Consider the following 26,917-nt stretch of genomic DNA (forward strand, 5'->3'; position numbering starts at 1 on the left):
TTTATTTTATTTTTAATGAAATCCAAACATCCATCCATACAACTATGCATTTATTTATCTGTTCAACCATCCATTTATTCATTTGTCCATTCATTTATTTATTTATGCATTCCCATGACTATTCATCCATTGATTTTATTTTATTTATTTATTTTTTAAATTTATGCATTCCCTATCACAGTGAGCCCCACACAGATTTGCCCATTCCTGGCTAGAGACGGACGGGTAGGATAGCCAGGGCGTAATCTCACATGTGCTCATCTAGTTGCGAGCTTTGCCGGCTCCTTCTCACCAAGGAAGAAAAGTAAGCATCGGATTGACAGATTTAACCATGGCATAATCTTATGCGAGCTTTGCGGCTTCCTTCTTGTTGAGGAAGAAAAGTAACCATCGGATTGAAAGATTTAACCATCCCATATGGCTGAAAGTAAATAGTAAAAGCCCAGCCCATCCGTGGAACTTTCGTAGGTGGGGCAGGTACAGTGGGCCGGTGCGTGTTGACACCATCATTGCCTAACTATGTAGTGTCAGGATTCCATGGGGTCCACTGTGATGTATGTGTTTTATTCTTACTGTTCATCCCTTTTGCCGGCTCATTTTGGGACATGACTCAAAAATTGGAATATATCTAAAGCTCAAGTGGACCACACCACATGAAACAGTGGGGATAATGACAGCCATTGTTGATACCTTACCAAGGTTACAGTAATTTTTATTTGTAATCCAACCTATTTACGAGGTCACAGAGACCTGCATGAAGGGAAGATACAAATATAGGCTTGATCCAAAACCCAAAACTTCTGTGCCCCCAAGAAGTTCAACTGTAAGTGTTCAATCCTCATTGTTTCATGTGGTGTGGTCCACTTAAGCTTTAGATATGCTTCAATTTTGGAATCATACCCTAAAATGAGATGGGAAAATGGATGAGCAATATGGATAAAACACATACATCATGGTGGACACTGTAGAGTAACCAGTCAATTCACCCAGGGCTTGGCACACCTACGTGAGCTAATAATATGCCGCCACGTGTTGGCATCATGCGCTAAATGATGGGTAAATTCCTACTTGCGCTCTCTATCATTATGTTGCACACGATTTGGCGCATCAGATCAAATGGCCCGAGAGGCACCACGTGGTAGCCATGTTGTATGTTGTGTAGATTACTTCAAGAGGAGGAATTAGAGACGTGGATATGAGAGACAGCATTAATGTTAGAGTCTCATTAAAGTAAGTTTCACTCCCTCATCATCCAATATCAAAATCCCATCAAAGGACATTTTTATCTGATATTAAATGCTAGAGCTTGCCAAAAGCAACTCTCTACAAATGCCAAAGTCAAGTCTTTACAATGTAGGAGTCTAAAGACGTTGGGACTTCGTTTGACGCCTGTGAGTGTATCTCTTGTACGATAGTCGTAAGCGATAAGTCACGCCGATGTGAAAAGCGATAAGTCACGCCAATGTGAAAAGCGATAAGTCACGCCAATGTGAAAGAATCAAAGAGATTTCCACAACTAATTCTTCAAATCATCTATGATGTTGGAGACTACACAAGACCATCACCTCTCATAACCCTATATAAACAAATAACACTGCATGAAGAGCTCCAAGTCTCATGTCAAACACATGCCTTACATCATTACAATCAAGCTTATCATTATTTATCTGTTCAATAAGAACATTTATTTTTTACCTTATTTATTTAGTTTTCAGCCCCATCATTGCTCATTGCATAGGGCCCGTAGTTTAGTTCTTAGTTTTTATCAAATTATCATCCATGACATTTCGCTAGATTGCAAGGAATATCACTTAGTTTCGAAAGAAAGGCTATGAGGCTTTTTTTGCTATGTTCTAAGTGATTTTATCAGCCATCTTGACACGAAGTTTGGTATACATAGATTGTTGAAGATTCACCCTCCATCAACTGTCTCACCGTGATGCCCGGTTTCAATTGAGAGATAAGCAAACACCACTACGAAGCTTAATCTAGATTGGGCAACGAACGAATTGTCATCCTTCAAGCTGACCGTAAGTACCGTTATTGTAAAAGATTATTAATTAAAAAACACTTTTGACTTATACATTATTTATCTATTTTTACTATTGAACTATAATAACAAATCACATTGAATTAAAAAATCTCAAATTTGTACACTCATGTTTAGAAACAACTCATTCAAAAGATTTATCTTTTTTTTTTTTCCACAGATCACCTAAACAAAGTGCAATATCAGCAGGTAAGATAATTCTGGATCCCGGTCCAGTCTCCATCTATTCGTTTTTATAAAAGAGCACCAGTGATTCAATCAACCCCTGAGTTAGACAAACTTTAGTATACTAGTACATACTACTTACGCATGCATGCTCACACATATGCATGAAATGCATGCTCACAATACTAGTACATACTACTTACGCATGCATGCTCACACATATGCATGAAATGCATGCTCACACATATGTGCATTTAATAGGGGTTCTTGCTCACACGTGTGGCCTAGGAAGAGTAACACCTTGAATATAAGTAAATTCAAATTTAACTTTCCAAACTATGGTTTCCAGTTCAGACGTGTCAGAGCCAATGATTACACTTCATCACCTGGCTACTAGATTCGTGAATTCGACGGTCCAAAACAAAAGTTATCCAAGTGCCCACGAATCAAAGGTTAGTATTATTCAACCAATCTGATTTTGGGACTGTGCCTTAGGGACAGATGGGTCCACAATTTAGTCACTTTCATTTGAGTTAATGCATGCCTCGTGTACCATTTCTCAGTGCCTGCGTATCAAGTGGCACACTGAGCCAGAGCATCAAATAACAGGCCCAAACTGAAAAACCTGAAAGGCATGATAGAAACATAACCTTTTCCAGTAATTCCTCTTCTTTCTATCTTTCCTCCACAAAAACCCCTCTTTAAGCTGGGAGCCACGCGATCCTGACCTTCCAATTGCTGATGACCACCCCCTTCATCTCCATCATCGTCGATTCCCAAGGATTTTTGAAGAATCGCTGACTGTACAATTCCTACAACCGTTCTCTTCTTGAATTTCAATATCGTCGTTGAGGTACTAACAGAATCAGCTCCTCTTTTAGTTTCGACTAAAAACCAAAATAGAAAATGAGTAAGGGCGTGTTTGGATGTTCAATTGAATCGGATTGCAATCTTTCAACTCCAATAAATACTGTATGGCTTAGCCTGACTATTTTGGCTAACCCCCAAATTGCGATTATTGTCGTTTCCAAACGCGCCCCAAGGGTTTGTTTTGGTGACAACCCAACTCATGGAAAATGATTTTGGACCCGACCTGTCGATGACATGGCCAGAACGGTGACAGTGTTAGCCGTTTTCGCCATTCAATGAAGATGCTTTTGTACGGTGCGTATTTGATCGAGGTTTCCGACCCACCTAAAGAGTGTACGGAACTGATTTTTCGAGGGAGTGGAGTGTCCTGTGGCGGTCCACCTAATGGGCGGTTGGGGTCACTTGCATGTGCCAGGGCAGGTTTATATCCCTGCCGTGCCTATCTAATTTCTGTGGAAACGAGCTCCGGCCTAGTTTACGCATTATGGCATTGTGGGGAGAAGTGATTTTAAATGAAACGACGTCATCCAAACATGCCCTAAGTAAATGGAAAATAATTACATGAGTCTGACCCTATTATTAATGAGTCCTAAAAGTCAGGTGCAGGCCCGGTGCTTGTTTGTTTATGGGTCCTTTGATTTCAGGCGCAAGCCCGTCGATTAACATCATAAATTGGCTATTCTCCAGCGTGGGTTGGGCATATGTGAATTAGGTCGATAGTAAGATTTTGGAAAGGGATGCCTAGTGATGCCTTTTCATCTAAGGCATTTTTTTTTTCCCACTCAATTCTTTAACTGAGGATTGACCGCCATGTGCTCGAGTATGGGGAAATCACATCCCCCCAACATAGAAGCTTTTGCTTGGATGGCCATGGTGAACACAATTTTGACTCTTGTGAATTTGCAGAAAAGAAACTAAGCTTTGAAGTGTATTTGCTCTGTTTGTTGGGTATGGAATCCATCTAATCATTGCTTTGAGTTACTATTGGATTGCGAGTGCACTACCAATTTGCTCTGATTTACAGTATTGCTATATATATATATATATATATATATTTACACACGCACCTGACACACATCAATGCACACCAGTGGGATTTCACCACCTATGGATATGGAACCAAAGACCTAGTGTTGAAACTCCTCAAAGTCTACCACTAAGGTAAGGACTCGAACCTAAAAACCTGTATTGCTACATATTTGATACCATTGTAAGGAATCCAGAAACTTGTGTCACTATGGCTACTTCATCATTAGAAGTTACCTTGGCTATTTCTCAAAAGACTTGTGAAATCTATACTTTCAAGAATCCCAATCTTTAAATTATAACCATTACGCTCAACGAAGGAAAGTACTAGTGGTTTAGGGCAGTTAGGATGTTTATTTGGGGCATTGTTTTAAATATCGACGATATCGGCCGATATATCCCACAATATAACTTGTATCTTACATGTGCGATACGAAACACACAAGTAGTGCGATATATTTCACAAATTCGATCCGGTGAGCATTTTCAATTTTCGGTCTCTTTTTTTTTCCCCCTCTATAAATCATGTTAAATCAATGTCAAATTGTTACAAATCCATGTTTATTCGTGCTTTGCATGAAAAATCATGGATTAGGAGCTTCAATTTCGAGATTTTGAGGAGATGAGCCGAGTAGCGGAAAATTGAAAAAAAAATCAAAAATTTTCACTTTCTTGCAAATCGGTTGCAATCCTTGTGTCCAAACATAAAATCAAACATGTATATCACCTGATCTAGTGATTCTTCTTTTGCTTTTGAATGTACTGCTTATGTTTCCACACATCTTCTTACATTTATAAATTATATGAATAGACTTTGAATACACTTGCATCAATTTAGTTAGATAACGCATAAATCAGGACCCTATACAAAGAAAACCTATTATGTGCACTTATTTTTTGTAATGTTTTGATATATAAATGTGTGTTGATGTTTTTTTCAACAATCACTGAAGTTTCATTGAAAAATTCGACTAATTTTCCCGTGTTTCCAACAACAACGATACATTACGCGATACAACCGATATATCCCATACGATAACCGATACGTATCCGTATCCCAAGGGTGTGATACTTAACGTGATACCGATATTTTGAACACTGATTTGGGGAAGCAAAAACTTGGCTACATTGATGGATCTATGGGTAGCCCCCTGAAAGTGACCACAATCACAAGTGGCAGCCTAATAAATTCCAGGACCAATCTATCAGGTATGGGCAACCCAGAATCAATTTTATGGCTATCCTATGTGATGAAGAACCAATGACAAGTTGGGCTGGATTAATCTCCACCATCAAGCATCTTGTTGCCTACGCCCTTTGCCACGTGAGAGTGTGTGTTCACTTCTTTACGAGTACCTATATTGGCCTCAATTGAAAAATTCACATTGGAGGATCGTATCAAGTCCCTTGGGGAGAGGCCTATTGTGCTCAAAGTAGATTGACTTTGATCGTATGCTATCTTTGGCTAATGCTTGGACTTGAGTTTATGGAAGGATTTGATGGCCCTAATGAAGTGGGCCTTAACACAACTTCTGAGGTTACATTAGTGGCAGACATACGTGTATTGTTGGGTGTACGTATTAGGATGCATAGGAGCCTTACATGCACCAACATTGGATCCATTAGTCTTCCTAGGGCGTAATTGTGGATAGGTCTTATCAATTGGACCCTCCATCAAGTGTTTTATAGCTGGCCAGTGCTTTCAACAGTTTTTGGTTTCTCGAATGTTTTTAACTGTTATTTCACCGTAAAAGTGTTTTAATCAAACTTGATGGATATCCAACGGTTGGATCTTTTAGTGGTCCATCTCTTGTGCTTACATGGAATTTTGGGCCAAGGATGGACACTACAATTAATGGAGGGATTTGGTCAATTTGGGTATTTAGATGGGCATGATTGTAGACTTTTGATGATGTAGGACATATACTAAAGTCTATAAGGATGTGGAGGTGGTGCTCCACATGAGAACTCTAAACTCCTATAAGTAGATCCTATCCTTGGAGGGATAGCTAAGCAAGCTTTGGATGTCCCTCCCCCACTTGGACATCCAAGCCTAGAGGGAGTAGAGAGAAAAAGAGAGAAAAGGAGAAGGAGAGACTCCTCCGTCCTACTCTCCTTCATCATAGTGGAACCTAGATAGAATGCGGAGCGCTGGCCGGACTGCCCATATTGTTACCATGCTTGCCAGTTGTTACCATTGCCACCTATAGATATAGATGGGAGGTAGGCGAGGTAGCTTGCTTCTCTTCTCCTAGGTTACCTGCACTTGTTAGTTGCGAAGAAAAGGCAACGAGTGGTTCTTCGCTTCGTAGAGCCACTGGCTGCTGGACGATGACCGCCACCAAGGTGTTGGTTTGGCCCTCTTACCTCTACATCATGATAGTAGAGACTTTGGGAAGGAAATTCAATGAGGCATGTGTTCCATGGCATGGACATCTCTCATCTTCTTTGACATCCATTTTTGACCCTAGTGTGATTGTGAGAAGGCTTTCAACGCATCCCTTCACTAGGGATGGATCAAGGATAAGCGTACTACTTTGAAGGATTAACATTAGGTGGCTAGATGATTAGAGGACACAATAACAGGTTTGTGCCTTCTGAAAATTTGATATACATTTAGATGAGAAGTACATACTAATAATCTAAAATTGCTTTTGGAAAAAGTTCTACGCAAGGTATTCCAGAACGGTAACAGCCCCGTAACTGTCTTTACAGGACTGAAATAGGTTTTTTTTTTTTTCGAGAGAGAGACCAATGGTAATGGTGGTGGCCGAGACCGCCTTTCGGGAAAAAACCTAACATGGTACCCGTGACAAAGTTCAATTTGTTTGTGACTGAACATAAAATCCAGCTGGAGGAAAACTTTGGTCCATTGGTCATCCATGGTGGGCCTTAGGAGAGATATCAGGCAATATTTGACCTCAAAATGTCTACTCTTTTTTCAGTTTTTACACGTTCGCACATGGTTTAATGATATATACAGCTGATATGATGGGCTGCACAATGGATGTGCTGAAAGATCCTAGCCATTGACTCTTTAGACTTTCTTCGGTTGAATATGAACCACTGCTGTATTTTCTTTCTTAACTGTATGTTTTGGCTACATTGTCAGGCTCACCTTGGTGAGATTTATGGTGCATGTGACGTCCAGTGGGGCTCATCAATTAGATGCGAAACCTAGAAACCCCCTTTTCATGGTTGTAGAAAGTGTTTTTTTATTTTTATTTTTTAAATATTTCAAGTAATTGGTTGGTCGTACAGTAGTAGATAGTATTCAATGAAAGAAACAGAAAAAACAGTAGTTGTAACAATCACTATTCGTTTTGCAACCATTGCTGCATTAGATCCAAAGGTTCCTTTGACCTAGCTACAAGGATAGGACTAAACTCTATGATATGGAAAGACAGAAGGTGGAACCTAAAAGGATAATAGAAATGGCTAGTTTTAAAATTGAGTCCTTCTTTGAGAGATCATGGGATACTTTTTTCTTCTTATTGGTGATATTCTGTGCAATTAACTAACCTACTACTGAATCAGTTAAAGTAAAAGGTGTTACCAGGTCGTTTGTTCCAAAATGGATTAGATCCAATTAAAAAAGAAATGAGGATCTCTGAACCATGGGCTCCACTTGTAAAAACTACATGCTATAAACATGAGTGTGTTCAGATATTCTTGGCTGCTTTTTTTTTTTTTTTTTGGTTTTTTGAAAGGTATTTTGTGATGTCTCTGAATGGAATAATCTGGTAACACCAAAAGTCAGTTCCCATTGCAGATAACCATCTATTATCACTGTACGTGGTCTGGGGATCTCAAGCCTTTGTCACAATCATGTTCAGCCTTCGAATCCACTCGATTGAAAAGAGGCCCCTCACTGCCGAAGGTAGCGCAAGCAACCACCACCAAGAACATTCCTTCAACTCTAAATTCCATGAGACCAGAGGCATTATCCACCTCTACCGCAACGTCTCCCACCATCCTCAACAATCCCTTCCAGTATGTGTGTATCCATTAGTATATTAACAAGAATAAAGATATAATAATAACGAAAAGCTCGTTTCTTACTTCCATCAAAACCTTACCTTCTCCATTCAGGCCGGACGGAGCACTCTTCTCTTTGTTATTGCCATCCCAAACCGAATGTCCACTGAAGATTTCCTACACTTCTGTGGTTCTTATGTTGATCGCATCTTGGAAATTCATGTTATCAGGTAAATCCAACTACCATTTTCCTCTCCTCTTGTTTTATTTTCTTTGCATGCGTAGTATGTAAAATCCCATTATAATGGTTTTTGGGATGAATTGCAGAAACGATGGGATGGATGACCGCTACAGTATGTTGATTCAGCTGGATGACCAAAAGAGTGCAGACAACTTCTATTGCAGTCTCAGTGGAAGGCGTTTTTCATCCACAGAGGTTGGTTTCTTCATTCAGACCTTTCCTTAAAATTCCTCTACTCGTCATTTGAATGCCCACTTTCTTTTCTCTATTGTGGTTGAATTGCAGGCAGAGGTTTGCCATATTCTGTTTACTGCCAGTGTGGAATACACAGAATCAGCTGAGATCGCAAGCACTCCTCCGACTGGATCTACGGAATTACCAACATGTCCTGTTTGCATTGGTTAGTTCTGTTCCCTTATCTTTATTATTATTTTTTTCATGCTGATTTCTTGGGTTACATCCATTTCTTCTAGTTCCTATGAAAATTTTATTTTACCAAGCCTTGAATGAATAAATCCTGGCTGTCATGATCTCGAGAGGAATTACACTTGACCTGAGACTTTGCAGGGTATGTTTATGTTTTCATTTTTGACGAGTGGGGCCTTTGGTTCAGTAATCTGGACCTTGGTCTGCTGAGCCCCACTATGGATGGAGTATGCCCCACAAATCTCCCAGAAAGGTCAATCATAACTTTTCAACTTGTGGGCCTATAAATAGATGGTTGAAAAGAGAGATAAAACAACTATCCTCATTCATTTGAAAAAAAGGCCTAAGATTGGCGGTGAGGATCTTTCAAATTGTTAGAGTTTCGGGGTATGGTCCATCCATGATGGGGCTCAAGAGAGCAATGGTCTGGATAACTGAACCATGGGCCTCACCTTTCGGGTATGAGAACTGATTATGCTGTATAAAGCCTTGGGTTGGAGATCCTATAATTCCTCTGTTCTAGATTGCCAATTTGTAGGTAACAATTGCAAACTAATCATCAGAGTTTATAGTCCATGCATGTATTTGTCAAATAGTAGAGAACAATTTGGCCTGTATTATCCACTGTTTAGCAGCCACTTTAAACTGTTTAGTAGGTTGCTGCTTCTCTGATTTAGTGCCTGCTCTCTTGCAGCCTTTTGTTGCTAATTGGTCTCCTGTGGCCTTTTGTGTGATGAACTCCAATTAAGCAGTCTCGTTCATAATTATAACATGCTGCTATCATCATTCTCATTGTCATTATAATGATAATAGTAACAACCTTGTCCCAGCCATTTGAGGTTGGCTTTACCAATCGTGTTTCGCAAATCATACCTAGAGCTGCAACTTGGGTTCTCTTCAACCCAAATCATGATTGACCCAACCCAAGTTCGCATCAGGTCGGGTTGGGTTGTCAAGGTCCTCATGTCGTGTTCAGGTTGGAAAACTTCAACCTGATTTGAAATTGGGTTGGGTTTGGGTTGCACACCTTGGGTTGATATTCTTGTAGGGTTGTAGGTTGGGTCCTCTTGAGGCCAGGTCAGGCTTGGGTTGAACTCAACCCAACCCCATCCGCTTGAGTTGCACCCTAATCATACCTAAGGCCCTATCCTAAACAAACCTTCATATCCCTTCTCACCACCTTGATCCAAGTCCTTTTAGGTCTACCTCTCATCCTTGTTTCAGGCCCTTCAACTGTAGTCAATGTTCCCCTACATTCGAGAGCCATCTCTGGTCATGCTACTATCAACATCTTTGAAAGTCACTCTTACATTTTATTTTGCCTTCAAAATTAATGTAATACAACAGGTTCCAACAGGTTGGGGTGAAATTATTCAACTGTGAATGTGATCCATGGTTTAAGTTCTCTAGCTAAGACTGGAATATATTAAAGATGGCTATTTTTTCCTTCTTTATGAAACAAGAGGGAAACCTACCTGTCTTATTGATTATTTTGTTATATCAAAAATTTGAAGGATCACATTTGTTGAAGCTTCACAGTCTAAACATCTAAAAAATACTCTCTACATGTGCAATCCGATGACAGTACTTCCAACTATTTCTGATAGAAGTCAATGCATGTCAATTGCACTTTCTGCGGGTCATCTCACTTAAATGATGTGGCTGAAAATCTGCTCAAGGAAATGGCTATTGCAATAAAATAGCCTTCAGTAATGCTGCATTCAATTCAACAACAAGGCAGTCTGACATTAATGTTGTATATTGGAGAAATGGTATGACCTGTCGAATTGAAGATTTAACTACGCACATCCATGATCCAACAATCTGTTGAATAATCTAAGGAGAAGTTCCAGCGCATGTTGCAGATGCTTTTTATGCTTAGATTACCAACTTGAGGTGAAGTGTTAAAGCATTTTCTCATATAGATGTGTATCTTGCATTGTTTTGTTCTTTAATGGGGATTGTATTGGCCTCGACTTCCACTGTTTTTGTTCATATATACATAGTGGGAAATATGATTGTTATTGGTTTGTCCAGAAAATTGGGTTCTTTTAATTCTTAAACCTAGGTGTGTGCCAGATCGGCCTCCAATCTATTAATCTCTGTCCTTTCCGAAGTCTCAAGTCTCAAAGCAGCAAATATCTGTTTTTCGTTATCCTTTAGTGTTCTTTTGCCTCCAATCTATTAATCTCTGTCCTTTCTGAAGTATGCTGCTCCCCCTAGGATCGTGGCTTTTGGTTGGCTTGCAAGTAGTAAGAAGATTCTTACAGTTGATAATCTCAGGCGAAGAGGGATGGTCATCCCGAACATCTGTCTATGCTGCATGTGGGCAGCAGAATCGGTTGACCACCTTCTTCTTATCTGTCCGTTCATCCAATCTGTTTGGGCTGGAATTTTTCGCTCTTTCAACGTTTTTTGGTGCCTGCCGGAGAAGATTGATGCTTTGCTCCCAGCGTGGCACGGTGTGCATTTAGGCAAGTCCAAAACTAAGCTTTGGAGGATGGCGCTCTTAGCGGTCTGGTGGTTTGTTTGGGAAGAGCGAAACAATCATTGTTTTTGGGACAGGGCTAACTCCGCTGACTTCTTTTTGTCTAAGGTCAAAAGTGCCGTTATTGATTGGGCTGCTAATGTCGCTTCTCTTACGGACAGCGGTTTTCTTTTTCTAGGCTTTTAGTTTCCGATCTGCTATCTCAGCGGATCATTTTGTTCCTGTTTTTCTGTTTTCTTTTAATAAATTCCTTATCTTTCAAAATAAAAAAATAAAAAATGCTATCCTTTAGTATTCCATGACATACATCATGCCAAAACCCTTTTTTAGTGGTAATTATTACATTAAAACGAACAAAAACAAACTATATACACATACATACAACGAGAAGAATCCTCACAGGGTCTACACAAAAACAGGCCTCTAATAAAACATGATGGTATGCTATATCCCTTATTGGTTATGATGGTATACTACCTGCTATAGGCAGCACATTGAGGGTCTCTACCACACCACGTCTTCCTAGGATTTTATCCATATCTAATCACCAATAGCGAATGGCACTCCTTTAATGAATTCCTGCCACTCATCCATCACTGCTTTCCAGACCCCCGTGTGCTGTATGAAGAAGATTTTACAACCCAACCCCCCCACCCCCCCATTTGCTAATGGCAACTTTTTTCCACAGGGAATCTTCTTTGCAGCCAAATCTCCACAAGTTTCCTGATCAGCACAGGATTCATTTAATTCATAATGCGAATCCCCAAGCCTTTTCCCTCCTGAGTTGTGCAGACCTCTTTACAATGCACTAGATAAAATTTCTTTTTTTTTTTTTTTTTCCCCTCAATTCACTCTCCATGGAACTTCCCTTTGAAGCTTCTCAGTCCGTTGCCTAACACTTGAAGGAATTTTAAACAGGGACACATAATTCACTGATAAGTTAGACAAGACTGCCTTTATTAGAAAATGCATCCCCCTATCAATAGATGCTTATGCTTCCATGATGACAAGCTTCCTTTCAATTCTTTCTAACACTGAATCTACAACCTTTCTGCTGGTTTACCAATGCATAAAGGTAAACCGAGGCAAGTTCAATGCCGTCGTATGTTATGGAGTTGATGTGTCCAGCTCCTTTTTATTGGAGGTTATTCTTGTTAGCCAAGCCCCAATTAGTTGGGATGAGGCTTAGATGATGATGTTATCGTTAGCAAATCATGGCTGACATTGCCAGAATTGCTCCCACAATCTCGAAAAACGCATGTCAATTTTTCTGAGATACCACAAAAGGTATGGAGCTCCAGGATAGGTGGAAGCTGAGGTAATAAGGAATGCTTATAAATAGAGGTTACCTGATACAGGACAACTAACCACTTCCTCTAAAAGCTTGAACTAATAGAGCGTGGTGAATTAATCCCTCTATCCAATAGCCTAGGCCCTACCTCCCATGGGTTAGGTCCTCGGCCGAACCCCCCTCGTGGGCCCCACATGACATGAGTTCTGCCCCACACGAGCCACTCACCTCTGCCCACCTCGAGTGTGCCCCCGCATCCCATAGAGCACCCCACTTGATCCTAGTGTAACAATGCCCCTGCATTAATCACCCCTGGTGAGGAGTCTCGAACATGAGACTTCTCACTCTGATACCACTTTGATGCAGGACAACTAACCACTTGCTCTAATAGCTTGAACTAATAGAGTGTGGCGAATCATTCTCCTTATCTCATAGCCTAGGCTTCACTACCCATGGGTTAAGTCCTCGGTCGAACCCCCCTCGTGGGCCCCACATCACATGGGTTCCATCTCACACGAGCCACCCGCCTCACACGAGCTACCCGCCTCACATGGGCCCACCTTACATGGGCCACCCACCTCACACGGGCCACCCACCCCAAGTGTGCCCCTGCATCCCACATGCCACCCTACTCGAGCCCGATGTTAAAATGCCCCGGCATTATTACCCTCAACCATTTAAGAGATGATGACATCAAGATGTTGATGTTAAGAGAAATTCTTTCTCCAAACAACGAGAGTTTGAGATGCTTAATTTTGGTCCCTTGAGATGCTGGCAGTGTAGATTTTACAATTCTAGTGAGTGATTTTGTAAGTTGCTAATCCTCAGGAAGCTAGAGGAGTCCTTTTAAGGCATGTTTGGATATGTGGAATCCAAAGCAAAAGAAAGGGAAGAAATAATAATTATGCAATGATGATTTCCATGAGAACTACTGAAACGATTCCAATTTTGAGGTCTTGTTTGGGTTGCAAGTGGAGATCTCATATTCTTCTTACAATATTCACCTATTTCTTGTGCTCAAGAATTCGAAATTTGGAAACTGTAATGATTGTTTGGTGGAATCCACTATTTTCTTTGCTATCCAAACAACACAAATTGTCTCATCAGAGGAAAACACTTTCCCTTTTTGCTGTTTGGCATGGAATTCATGGTTTCCAAACATGGCCTTAAGGGCAAGAAAGAGCATATATATATCCTGTAATTTATGTTGTATTAAACCTTGTAAGCACCTAGTCTGCTGAAATAAGTAATCAATCTGATGTCAAACTTACAATTAATCTCAGTGCACAGTGATATTAAGGTCACAATCTTCCATCTCTTAATGTAGCTGACCCCAATTAATTGGTATCAGGTTTAGATGATGATGATGGACCTTCCATTCCCCTTGATAGCTTGTTCTTTGTTTTCAGCTTTCTGTTGAATAATGATATATTGGAGGGAAATTTGAGGATGCGCCTGATGTGCCTATCAGTCCCTATTTGTGATTTATCAAAGGTGCATCTGAGACTGTCTCTTCAAAGCCCCTGGCCTGTGATCATTCAAGTAGTGTTTGAGGCTTCGAGCTGAGATAGCAGCATGAACAGTGGAATCATCAAGTTCTATATGATCTCATTTTCATAAAAAGTGAATTCCATCGCTGATAAGCTGGCCATCATTACCATTCGCTTGAGTTTGTTGCTTTCTTGTCTCTCTGTTTCTTTTAGTTGTTTTATGATAGTTTTGCCTGAAACTTTGGTTCCTTCCGTTGTTCTCTCTCATGGTTCAGAAAAAGCCTAGGGTTCCTTTCCTTTCTCTTTGTATTCCCACTCTAACAGTCTCATCATCATCATCTAAGCCTTTTTCCACTCTAATAATCTAATGACTGGTTTGTTTTTGAAATTTGTTTGTTTGCTGATTTATTTGAAAATGTAATTGAGTCTCATTTGATTCTCATTCCAACTCCAGTTGACGGTCATTGTACCCTAGTTTTTTTAAAATTCTTTTTATTATAGAGAAGCTTAATTTGTAAAGCTGTGACTTGTGATTTACATGTTTGTTGGTAATGAGTATTTACATGTTTGTTGGTAATGAGTACATAAAATTGTGCGTAGGACAATAGGTGTGTACTCATGTTTAATATAATTCTTTGAAACTTCAATATAGAAACTAGTATCAACCAATTATCTAGAACTGATTTTAGAATCTTTTTTTAACAAAATATCAAATGCCTATATTGGTAGAGAATTAAAAGAGATCTTCTTTCGATATTCAGTCTCATGACAAAGTCATTCCTTACAATTTTGATTCTACGTTGACCCTATGCTGGCTACTCATATTTGGGAAACAAGTTCAAATTAATCTTCCTTCTTGTTTAATTGATTAGAGAGACTGGACCAGGACACAAGTGGGATTCTGACAACACTTTGCGACCATTCTTTTCACTGTTCATGCATTTCGAAATGGACAGATTCATCTTGCCCGGTATGTCCTTCCATGTTTCTGGTGAAGCGTGTTTATTTTAACTTTTTATGATGCACCTAGTTTCAATTTTAAATGTTATTTTCATAGTGATATTATTTGCCTCAATATGTGATTGTGGTCCGAAAGACTAAAAAACAATTGAGAAACACAACAAAAACAGTAGAATTAAGTGATATAGGATAGAGAGAGAAACAATTATGATAATAGAGCAACCCAAATGTATTGAAGAAATAAGGTTCTGTTTGTTAACTGTCAAAGTTGCATTTCGATAGGCTAATTTGGACAGCACTGTCCTCAAGAGGCCTACGTAGACACATATGTCAGGGACTCTAGGCAAGGCGTTTACCTTAGGTGTATGCCTAGTGCCCACCACATGGGTGCACCTAGGCGTGCTTGAAGTACCTGCAACTTTTTACATGAGGTGCCATTATGGTTACTTCATATGCATTTTTTCTCTCTTTCTTTCTTTTTTTCCTTTTCCTTTTTTTTTTTTAAAAAATTTTTTTTTTTTGACAAACAGAATTTAGCCCAATTTCAACAACTTTTTTTTTTTCCATTTATTTTGAGATTAAAAGCTTGAGATATTATTTCCCCAAATTTCAACAAATTTTCTAATTTCGTCTGCTTCTTCATTTCCATCTTTGAATATCGCGTCAAGGTCATCACATTGGACTTCTTAAACTTGTTGGTGTTGTAAAGCGATTTAAGGTGAATTGGACATTTGGTGGGAATTCGAAAATTTAGGTTAGATGATTTGGGAAATATGAAAAAATTGGATTATAGTGTTTTGAAAATTTAGGGATTTTGGCAAGTTTGTGGTCTTGGATTGGTGAATTTGGAGGATTTAGTGTCAGGATTTGTGGAAATTGAGAACTAGGTATTAGAATTGTGGAATTAGGGAAAGTTGGGGATATGGGGCTTTGCGCTAGGAGGAATTGAATGGCATTGACTTTAATTAGTTTCAAAATTGACTTATATCTATGAATAGTCAAATATTAATATTTATTGTACAATTATTTATTATTTTTTTTTTTTAAAAAACTGCCCCTGGAATCTCGAGGCATGTGCTTAGGTGCACCTAGGCATTTTGGGCACTACATTGGTATGTGCTCCTGGGGAGCGCCTAGCGCCTTTAATTATACTGCCTATTATCCTAGATGTTGTTTGTCAAACACTTTGGAATAGGGATGGATGGAGAGTTCATGGGGTGTATATACACATGGCACATTCACTTGTGTGGACATGCAGGGCACCCATTTTAAAATATTGCATTTTATCATGATATCAACTCGAAAATGGTAAAAATGTTGAGGAATTTGGCACATTGACATGTGTGGACATGCAGGGCACCCATTTTAAAATATTGCATTTTATCATGATATCAACTTGAAAATAGAAAAAATGTTGAGGAATTTGTTATATAAATATTAAATATATACTTTAAATTTTAAATTCTAAATTTATTTGTTAATTTACAATAATTTTTTTAAGATATTTTGTTTTTGGTGATATTCCTGATAATATCTTGAGAAAAGCCTTAAATTTTGAAAATCTCGTGAGAAATTTCTGGGCCAAGAAATTACAGAGAACCAAAATTTTCACTATGCTGGGAATACAGAGCACAACAGGCAATAGGCCAATTACTAAAAGCCCATTACAATTTATGCCCCGTCTTTCCATACTCGAGGTAATTTATTGCTCTGGGGTATCTTGTTGTTACTGTGAATATCTTGATTTGTCATCTCTTCCAATTGCTGAGTTAGAACTTCTAGTGATGAGTTGTTGGAACAGAACTGCATAAAGAATGAAAGTGGAGATGTCCATCTCTGAAGTTCTTTCTGCAGCTCCTATGGCTTGTCAACAAAACTGCATAAAGAGCTACTAGTAATGTTAAACCATGCTTTTTCCAGGTGTGTCGATTTTGTCAACAGCAGCCTGAGAAACCAACATGCTCTGTTTGTGAAACATCAGAAAATCTCTGGATCTGTGTGATCTGTGGCTTTGTTGGATGTGGAAGGTAGGAATTGATATTTCACTGCTTTCCATCCAGTATTTTAGCAGCTGTCTGCTCTAACCTGAAATAACTTTTATTCGTTGCATCGCCTGCGTTTTCTTCGATAGTCATACTGACAATTGCTGCAATGTTGGTTTTAGATATAAAGAAGGTCATGCAATCAGGCACTGGAAAGATACTCAGCACTGCTATTCTCTCGATTTGGAAACACAACGAGTATGGGATTATGTTGGTGACACTTACGTTCACCGATTAAATCAGTCAAAAGCTGATGGCAAGTTGGTTGAGTTGAACTCCCACTGCACATCTATTGGTGATGATTATGGCACTTGCGAATATAGTGAGGATTCTGGAATTAGTGGAGCTCTGTTTAGCAGTAAAGCCGATGCTGTAATTATTGAACTTCCTCTTGCAGCATTATTATTATTATTATTTTCTCTAGTTGCAGTTCTATGTTTTGTATGTACTTAAGAACTCACTTGGTGTGCATGTGCACAGACACACTTACGTCAGCTGCATGATTTTGCTCATTGTTTATATGTAAACTTGCAACAGATTGTAGATGAGTACAACCATTTGCTTGCAAGCCAGCTTGAGAATCAGAGACAGGTGAGCATACTTTCATGGTGCTCCTTCTGTAGATAATGATTTCCATTTGTTTCAACATGCATCTGTTAAAGTATGTGTACTTATTCCTAGTATTTTTAGAGAAAAAATGTAAGAAGAAAAAAAAATCATTATAATTGTAAGTGCATGGTCAGATTATGTAATTTGTTTCAACTATTTCTCTATTTTAGTTGCGAGAAGGTTGACCTCCAAACCTTCCAACATGTTGGCCCACCATGAGGATAACCTCTTGCACAAATCAGCGCCATCCACACATCAGGTGGGCCACACCATAGAAAACAACATCTACCATTGATAAATAACAAATTACAAGTGTGGTTTACCTGATAAGTGGATGTGGATTATTTTTGAACAAGTGATCTCACGGTGGGACCACCTTATTGGACAGGTTGAATGTCACACGTGCATAACCTTGGAAATTAATAGCTGGGGTGGATGGTCATTTGTCATCGAACCAGTTGGACTTGAGACCTCTTTAGTCATATGATAATCTAAACGTTAAATAACTGGAGAGGTAATCTAATTTGTTTTTTTCTTTTCAATTCAGTATTATGAGTCCCTTCTTGTTGAGGCAAAAGGAAAAAGGGAGAAGTCCATTGCCGAAGCTGTGGAGAAGGCTTTGGATTCAAAGCTGCATAATATTCAACATAAACTTGAAAAGTGTATTGAGGAAAAAACTTTTGTTTCCAATGTAAGTTTTTCTGTTGAGAACTGATCACATACAACCTCTCTCCCTCCCTCCCTCCCTCCCTCCCTCCCTCCCTCCTGTGTGTGTGTTTTGGTTCAGGGCCTGCTTGTAATGTCTGCTAAATGTGCTTGGGAGTGTTCTCTATGTGGTTTTTTGGCTCAGAGCCTTGCTTGGAATGTCTGCTAAATGTGCTTGGGATTGTTTTTCCCAGGGCCCATACAATAATGGGAGGATAGCAGGTTTGACCAATTTCTTTCCATTGTTGTGTTGGAGCCTGTTAGCACCGCTACATGCAGCATTCTGCAGGATGTGCGATAAACAGCTTCACATATGGAAAGCTCACATGGTCCTTTGCACATTCAGGCACTTCGTATAGCTAGATTGCTGGCCAAAGAGAGGCTTCTTCTCATAGACTCTTTTTTTTTTTTTAAAATAAAAAATAAAAAAAATTTATTTATTATTATTATTTTTTTTTTTTTTAATTTTTACATCCTGCTTTTAGATCAATGAGAATCTTATGAAGAATCAGGATCTCTGGCGGAAAAAGATAAAGGAAATTGAAGAGAGGTATGCTGTCTTTCCAAGTTATTCTATGCTATGTAAACAACTATAGTTTGTTTATATTTCTCTTTTGTATGTTATAAAAGAAATATAACTTTGAGGCAAGTATTGAAGATCAAATTCAGTCTCAATCTAACAAACAGGTATCCCTGTGTGGACTTGAGTGGTGAAAGAATGGAACTTGGGAAATCAAAATTGTAATTTTTTCACTTTGGATGTGGTTTTGTAGGCTACACTTCAATTCTGCTGTTTAATTGCCATAAATGCACGTGGACCTAGGTTCACGAGAAGTACCATGTGTAACACAAATCTTACAACAACAAGTGCTTGTGACATGCCAGGGTTTATCTCCTAGCTAGCCCGGGCGGGCCCCCCCCCCCAAAAAAAAAAAAAAAAAAAAAAAAAAAAACTTATTAGAATTCTTTCTATTAAAAGAAGATAAAATAACTCTTTTAACTTGCAATTTAAAATATAAACTAACTTTACTTTCTATATTACATGTGTAGAAAAGTAAAGCACTTGTAACAAAAGATAAATTTGCTTGGCCTCTCTCTTTATGTTTTTTTTTAAACTTCGAATTTTCCCTTTATCTATAATTTTTTCTTTCTAGATGTTTATTTTCTTATTCTTTATTTATTTATTTCACTTCGATAATATACATATGTTTGCAATTAATAAGAGAATACGAGATCCCTCATTTCAAAATGGAACATATTTTTTTTTTTTTGCAAGTGGTCTCTTGTATCCTTGTCAAAGAAATTAAAAAGAAAAAAGAATTACATGATACTATAGATCTTAGTTGCACAATCATTACAATTAGGTGTTGCTTCTTGATGTAGGACATGAAATTAAATATGATATGCAAGATTTCAAGCTTTAGATCATACCAATTTCTAAACAATCACAAGAAATCCACGTCTCACATACGATCAAACATTCAACAAGGGGAATCGATGGGAGTCCAAGTGTACACAAGTTAGGGCTAGATCAGATGAAATTATAAACCAAACAATGCTCAAAAGAGTGTAAGATTCATCCATCCTTGCAAAGGATTGCTCCCCAATTCAAGAGATTCACCATGTTTCAATTCGGGGAAAATCTGGGGTTTACGAAAGTTGAAAAACTTGGAATTTCGGATTATCTAGGGTTAGGGTTAGGGAACTTAAGGTGAGAGAGAAGAAAATAGAAGAAATACGGAACCTGAGAAGGTTTCTGCGTGTGGAGAACAGGCCAACCTGGGCACACGTGCGTGACTACTTGGCCGCACGTGTGTGGGGCCCACGAAACTGAAAAAGGCCACCTAGAGCTTGGTCGGCCAGGGGAGGCCGACTCTCACACAAAGTTTCCTGATGATCCGCCGCCAGGTGTGTGCGTGGTGCTAGCTGAAGTTTCAGCCCCTCTGGTGGGCCAGAACCTGAAAATCTGCTGTGGAGGGAAACTTGGGCAAAACGAAAGGTGAATCTGAAGATGGGAGGACCGTGGAAGATGGCGAATGTGGGTTGGAGGAGGTGGGGACGATTTGGGATGATTGTGGCTTCATACCATGATAGTTAGCCCTTCGAGGAAAGGAGAGTTTCGCACCCAATTAGCTTTTTCAACTCGGAAGGATGGAGAAGAAGAAAAAAAAATGCAGAATTTTATTCATAAACCTCCATGAAAAAAAAACCTACATAGGGTTGCATATTTATAAGAAAACTCTAAACCCCAAAAGCCGCGCCATGTGAGCACACTAATACTAAGAGACGAAGTAACAAAAATAACAACTAATCAACGCAATCAAAACCGTTCATGATGTTTCTAATAACGATAATAACCAAAACTCAAAATCCTAGATCATCTTGGGTAATGGGCCACGATCATGAGATCCAATGGTGGGATCCACATGATGATCAGGTCCACTCCAATCATCACTCCTGCTTCAAACCGTGCTTCGGACTGGTTCTCCCTCTTCCTTCTTTTTATTCTTGAAAACATTTTGACATATATGCTTCCCCCTTCATGCACCTGGATTTGTTGGTGCTTCAGTTCACACTTCATGCAACTATATTGTAGGTTATAAACGACCAGAAGAATTACATGTCTCTACCATTATACTATTATGGTAAATGATGATTCACCTATCCAAGGTTTGTCCCAATCCTGGGGAGCAAGATAGGTTAGTGTGGTGTGAGGAAAGTTTGGGCTCTTTCTTAGTTAGCTCTTTCTATGCATTATTGCACTCTCCCTCACTTGAGGGCCGTGCTCTGATGGCCATGTTATGGCTGTACGGTACTCCGAAAGTGGTGGCTTTTGTGTGGCTGGTTGGTAGTAAGAGGGTCATGATTATTGACAACTTTCGCAAGCAAGAATTGGTGATTCTGTACGTGTGCTCTATGTAAGGGTAGCAACGAGACAGTTGATCACCTTTTCATTCATTGTCCTTTTGCTCAGTGGGGGTTTGGGATTCTATCCTCTCTTCATTCAAGATGCAGTGGTCCATGCCTATTTCGGTGGATAGTTTATTGGAGGCGGGCTATGGGGTTTGTTTTTCCAAAGCAAGCTTGGGCGGAGAGGTAGTTGGTGATCTTAGTGCCTTTTTGGTCTATTTGGGGGAAGAGGAATGTAAGATACTTCAATGATTCTGAAGAGGATGTTGATTTTGTCATCCGTAGGGTGAAATCCTTTGTTGCTGAATGGGTTTCTTGTAATGCATTATTGAAAGATAGTATCTTGCTTTTTGCTAGATAGGGTTATGAGCTTTTTGGCGCCCTCTTAGTGCCGCCTTAATAAATTCCTCTTCTCCTTCCAAAAAAGAAGAAGAAGAAGAATCACCTGTCTAAACATGGCATGTATACTGCAGTCACTATGGCACAACTATCGAGGAAAGAATCCAAGCACCATCATCATTATCATAGCACATCTCCGAAAGATTCGAGGCCAGCTTTTAAATGTTAGATGGGCAAAAATTTTACAATTGGTTGCACACTAGACATCGGCCTCCCTTTTTAACCCGAGCTCTTGGAACCAGCACGGCAGAGGGTCAGAGGCTTACATTGACATCACTCGCATACAAAAATGGCCCCACCCACTATTGACTCCCAACACAACTATTTCATGTACATCTCAAAAAAGACAAACCACTGAACGTGAAGGCACACAGATATACGGTCATCAGACAAAAGTGGTAAGGACATGATCTAGTAGTTGGTTGAAGGGAATAGCAGGGAGCCCATTTATACATGTTTACCAAACACCACTCAAATGCCAACAAAATTATGCACAACACTGCACTTTATCCTAACTATTGAAAGAGCTGATTATTATTATTATTATTATTATTATTATTATTATTATTTTTAAATGATATGATTCAACCTCAGACCCATTTGTATCACAATTCCCACGACACTAGCACAAACACATCAAGAGTAAAGGACACACATGCCCATAAATGCATCTACAATATGTGCACGAACATTATTTATATATTAACGGAGACCAAGAACTGACAGTTACAAGTAAATACATCATAAAACTGCACCAGAAAGTGTAGACAACTCTTTGAACAAGATATTCACTGCAATGCAAAATTGACCATAAATGCTTTAAAAGGTGTTTGGTTATATCATTAACCTTCAGCAAATCATAAATATTAGGATAGCAACCCCTCTCAGTGACCAAAGCAAGCCTGCATACTGGATCATCCTTCCAGGGAATAATCTGTCCAAAATGTTGCCAGAATACATATAACTTATTTGAGTTCTATTACTTTTGCTAGTGAATGAACCAACCTCTATAGGCACCAAGGTGTTACAAAACGGTTTCGTGACGGTCATAGTGGTAACTTTACTTACACTTTACGGAAAAATTGACCTGCAATGGCCTGTGATGGTCCATGACGATCCTGCAAGAGCTGCAGTGGCCCCGTAGCGGTCTGTTATGGGGCCGAAATAGGTTTTTTTTTTTTTTCAAAAAAAAAAAAACAAAAAACCGCAACGGCTGTATCGTAACGGTAATGGCATTGGCCATTACAGCCACTGTTATGTTGTGGAATACGTTGATAGGTACAACTGAATAGTGGTCTGACTAACATGGTTTCATGAAAGTTAGAACTCATATCGTCAGTCTTGGCCAAGTTGTATATCTATTCATTTGAAATGAGCAAAATAGAACTCATATACGTGTTTTTATGTTATTGGGGCTTAAAAGATGAGGAGTTCCATCATTCTTGGCAGCCTGAGGATCAATCAAAAGTGTCTCAGATTAAAATGCGGATTGAAGTAAAGACTGATGGAATTTAAGTCGTATTACTGAATCTTGAAATAACAGCAGTCGAACCTTAAATTTGTGGTAGAAATTGTGCTGGAAGCCAGTGTGACGAATATAGGTAAGATTTTGAAAATCTGGAGATAATATTGTGGAAAATTAAACCAAACGATATTATTGAGAAATTTTAAAAATATTGGCAGATTTTATATATCGCAATTTTATAATGATATTATTTCTAAATTATTACAAAAGGTAGTAAAAAACTTAATGAGTTTGTTATATAATTTTTTAATTTATAATAAATATTTTTATTTTTTGGCGAGAATTTCCCAATAATATACTGAGAAACACCTCAATTTTGAAAATCTCTCAAGAAATTTCTTGCCCTAGAAATTGCTGAGAACGAGATTTGTCACTATCCCTAAATCTTGCGGGACTTAAATGATGAATCTCATGGTATGGTTGCATGAAGCATGAACCGCAGCAGCAACAAAGTCCGGTGTGGAATTGGGGAAGTGTTTCTTTCATAATGTAAACTATATATAGGTAGGAAGCGGGAGTGAGAACAAATCTGAAGTGAGAATTCGAAGTGGGAGCAGGCCGAGCGGCACCTAGTTATAACGATCCTGCAACTAGGTCTCATAGTTGATACTTGATAGCTGACACTTAAATACCTGTACTATAAATTTTATACTTTGTTCTTGTTAACTTGATGCATGAGTTTTTTTACTTTATAAGCTTGTTACTTAAAAGTAAATTGACAAACTTGCAACATGTGCAACTTATATATTGTTTGGGAAATATTTGAACATGATTACACTTATGGGTTATAACCAATCCTTGCTGATCTGTATCTTGGGCTGAGAATTTTGAATTGAGATGATCCGCTACATCTAGTCCTTTCCATACTCTATACCATGTGCATGCTCAAACAAGTAGCTATTAACTTTTGGTTTTATTAAACAAAACACTATTATGGACTTTCTAGCATGTTAAATTTAAGGGAACAGTCTAGTCCACAAGCACCCTCTCCACACGTACCTTTACATGCAGCACATCCACAAACCTAGCATGTGGGACATCCATGCAGCACATGAAGCGGCATCACTGCGAAGGCAACTGTATGCGATCAGTCTAGTCCACTCATCAGGTGGACCAACCTTATATGAAAAGAATGGATCATCATCATCATCCGCTACATGAACCCTATTCCGCCGCTCTAATCTGTAAAGGGCCATACCTTCAGTTAGACCATAGGTCATCAAATCTTTTCTTACTACCTCCACTCACATCCTTTTAGGCCCTCCCCTTGACCTCTTAGAGCCTTCAACTTGTACCAACTCAGTCCTAACCAGCGTGGTTCTTGGTCTCCATTGTACATGACTAAACAATCTAAGTCTACTTTCCCTCATTACCCATTTGGGCTACTCCTAAGTTCTCTTGAATGCATTCATTTCTAATTCTATCCTTCCTCGTCTTGCTACTCATCCATCTCAACATCCTCATTTCAGCTACAATCATCCATATCATCATCCCCACGAAAAGATTGGATGTTTAAAAAATAAAAATAAAAATATCGCTTATGGTGCACATTCAACATATCCTTGTGGTCTGCTTGATGAGTGGACTAACCCTTTTTTTTTTTCCCCCTTCTTTCTTTTTTGCATACGTTCAGTCGTGGTGGGGACCATCTATATAGAAGTCAGATGTCACATGCACTTGTCAGGTTGGCACATGTGCTGCGTGTGGAAAGGGATAATTGTGGGCTAGCAAACCTCTTAACTATTAATTTCTACTGAGCTTTTTACCGTGAGGCATTTTACAAAATTTCTTTCTGTTTCTTCTTTGACCATTATATTAGAAAATGCATATAGCATTGAAAACAATTAACCTAATAAAATGGAATTCGGTCAGAAGATATCCTATATATCGGTACTGGTTCAAGTACTGGTATCGTGATATGTTGATACCAGTGCACTGAGCATATTAATATTTATGCAAGCACTCATATCTACATGCAACCACATTTGCCTATATTGCACACATACGAGATCTGAGATTTCTATCAGGTGGGCCACACTGTTTAGATCTTCTGGTCTAAATTTCAGGCATTTTCACTCGGTTGGGCCAGTACATAACAAATGGTTTGCTGCAAAAAATGTGTTAGCCATCCCATTGTGGCCCATCTGAAGGGCGAATTGATCTGATTTTTTAGCCAGAAGATTGTGGCCCATATCATGGAAAGCTCAATATCATACCCATAGCCATATGGGACATGTCTCTTAGATGGGCAAGCATTATGCACGTGAGGACACAGTAAACCTCATCTGTCATTGATATTTTCTTCTGCCCTTGTTAATAATCTCCATCTTTTCCAGGGAGAAAGCAGCACTGAGGTTGAGGGATGAAAAGATAGTCGATCTGGAAGAACAGGTATGTTATACTCATTTGTCCAGTTTTTAACTGTGTTCTTCAATGGTAGTGCTGTGATTCACAGTTTATAGCTTAATGCGTTTATCATGACAGATTAGAGATCTTATGGTCTACATTGAGGCCCAGAAAACGCTTGATAACATGACAGATGCTGATGATATCAAAGGTGGGACACTGTTACCAATCCCATTGCATCAATCACCTTCATCCAATGCCAAAAAGCCTGCGAAGATGAATCGGAGGAGGAATTAACAGCATGTCAGTGTTTCTGTACAGAGCACCTAAAATATGCAGAGATCGGTGGGACTTCACCATTACACTGCTGAACCCAAACGGTCATGGTAGCATAGAAAATGCCTGTAAATTTTCAGATTCTTAAATCCTCCAAACTATTCTGAAGCTGGCTCTGTTAACCGAACCCAAGTTGGACAGCCCCGATTCCATATAGGTTGGACTCATGGTTTAGTTATCCGGATCTTTGATCCGATTGGCCAATCATAAATGGGCCATGCTGTAAATCAAAATGAATAGAAGATCACAGCCGTTTGACCTTCTACATTTTCTTTATGTTGAATTGCAACCATTTCCCTACTGTACTTCTACCTCTGTAATTGCAAGGTTAGAATGGTTCCATTGCAGATATTTTCGGGGCATGATTCCATCTAAGAGTTGTGCCAAATTCGATCAACAGTCTTAATAATGAGAAAGACTCTGATGAAGAAGATGAAGGTCATCCCATCACTCTGCATTTGGGTAAAAAGATTTTGTGAATAATTTATAGCATTCCTTTTATTTTATTTTGCAGTTTGTTTAGTTTTGCATTACTCATAGAAATCAAGCTGGGTGGAAGAAGCAGAGCTGTCTCTGGAGTTTTATATGATCATCACATACAAATCAAACTGAAAGGGAATTTTTATAGGATGCAGTAATTGACAGAATGTTGTGCAACTAAGGAATAACATATTAGATGGGTGTAGCTGAAATGGGGATGTTGAGATGGATGAGTAGCACAGCGATGAAGGATAGAATTAGAAATGAATGCATTCGAGAGAACTCAAGGGTAACATTGATAGGTAATAAGACGAGGGAAAGCAGACATGGTTTGACCATGTACAACAGATACCAAGAACTATGCTAGGAGTGAGTTGAAGTTAAAGGCTCTGAAAGGGCAAAGGCCTAAAAAGACGGGTGAAGTTAGAAAATATTCAATGGCCTTTACACCCCAAAACAACCTTTCCAGCATGCATGCTTGTGACTCTCCAAGGGACTCCAAAAAGACCGTTCACCCCATTTGCATTACTCATAGAAATCAAGCTGGGTGGGGGAAGCAGAGCTGTCTCTGGAGTTTTAT

The 26,917-nt window shown here is 39.1% G+C and overlaps 1 protein-coding gene across 3 annotated transcripts; it reads left to right on the top strand.

The window, feature by feature from the left end:
• Positions 1-2,857: 2,857 nt before the first annotated feature.
• On the top strand, positions 2,858-26,299 carry LOC131249301 (BRAP2 RING ZnF UBP domain-containing protein 1). 3 transcript variants are annotated; one of them, XM_058249968.1, is made up of 13 exons: positions 2,858-3,068; positions 7,872-8,104; positions 8,204-8,319; positions 8,417-8,525; positions 8,616-8,730; positions 14,898-14,995; positions 16,906-17,012; positions 17,150-17,399; positions 17,565-17,618; positions 18,184-18,327; positions 18,827-18,891; positions 25,512-25,566; positions 25,660-26,299. In XM_058249968.1, exons 2-13 carry the CDS (start codon positions 7,940-7,942, stop codon positions 25,816-25,818), a joined length of 1,437 nt encoding a protein of 478 aa, XP_058105951.1. In that variant the 5' UTR covers positions 2,858-3,068; positions 7,872-7,939; the 3' UTR covers positions 25,819-26,299. The 3 variants fall into 3 exon arrangements, with proteins under 3 accessions (XP_058105951.1, XP_058105952.1, XP_058105953.1); XM_058249969.1 differs by having other exon boundaries at positions 7,884-8,104; XM_058249970.1 differs by having other exon boundaries at positions 2,863-3,018; positions 7,884-8,104.
• The last annotated feature ends 618 nt before the right edge of the window (positions 26,300-26,917 follow it).

Source organism: Magnolia sinica, chromosome 6 (genome assembly GCF_029962835.1).
Source record: "Magnolia sinica isolate HGM2019 chromosome 6, MsV1, whole genome shotgun sequence".
NCBI lineage: Eukaryota > Viridiplantae > Streptophyta > Magnoliopsida > Magnoliales > Magnoliaceae > Magnolia > Magnolia sinica.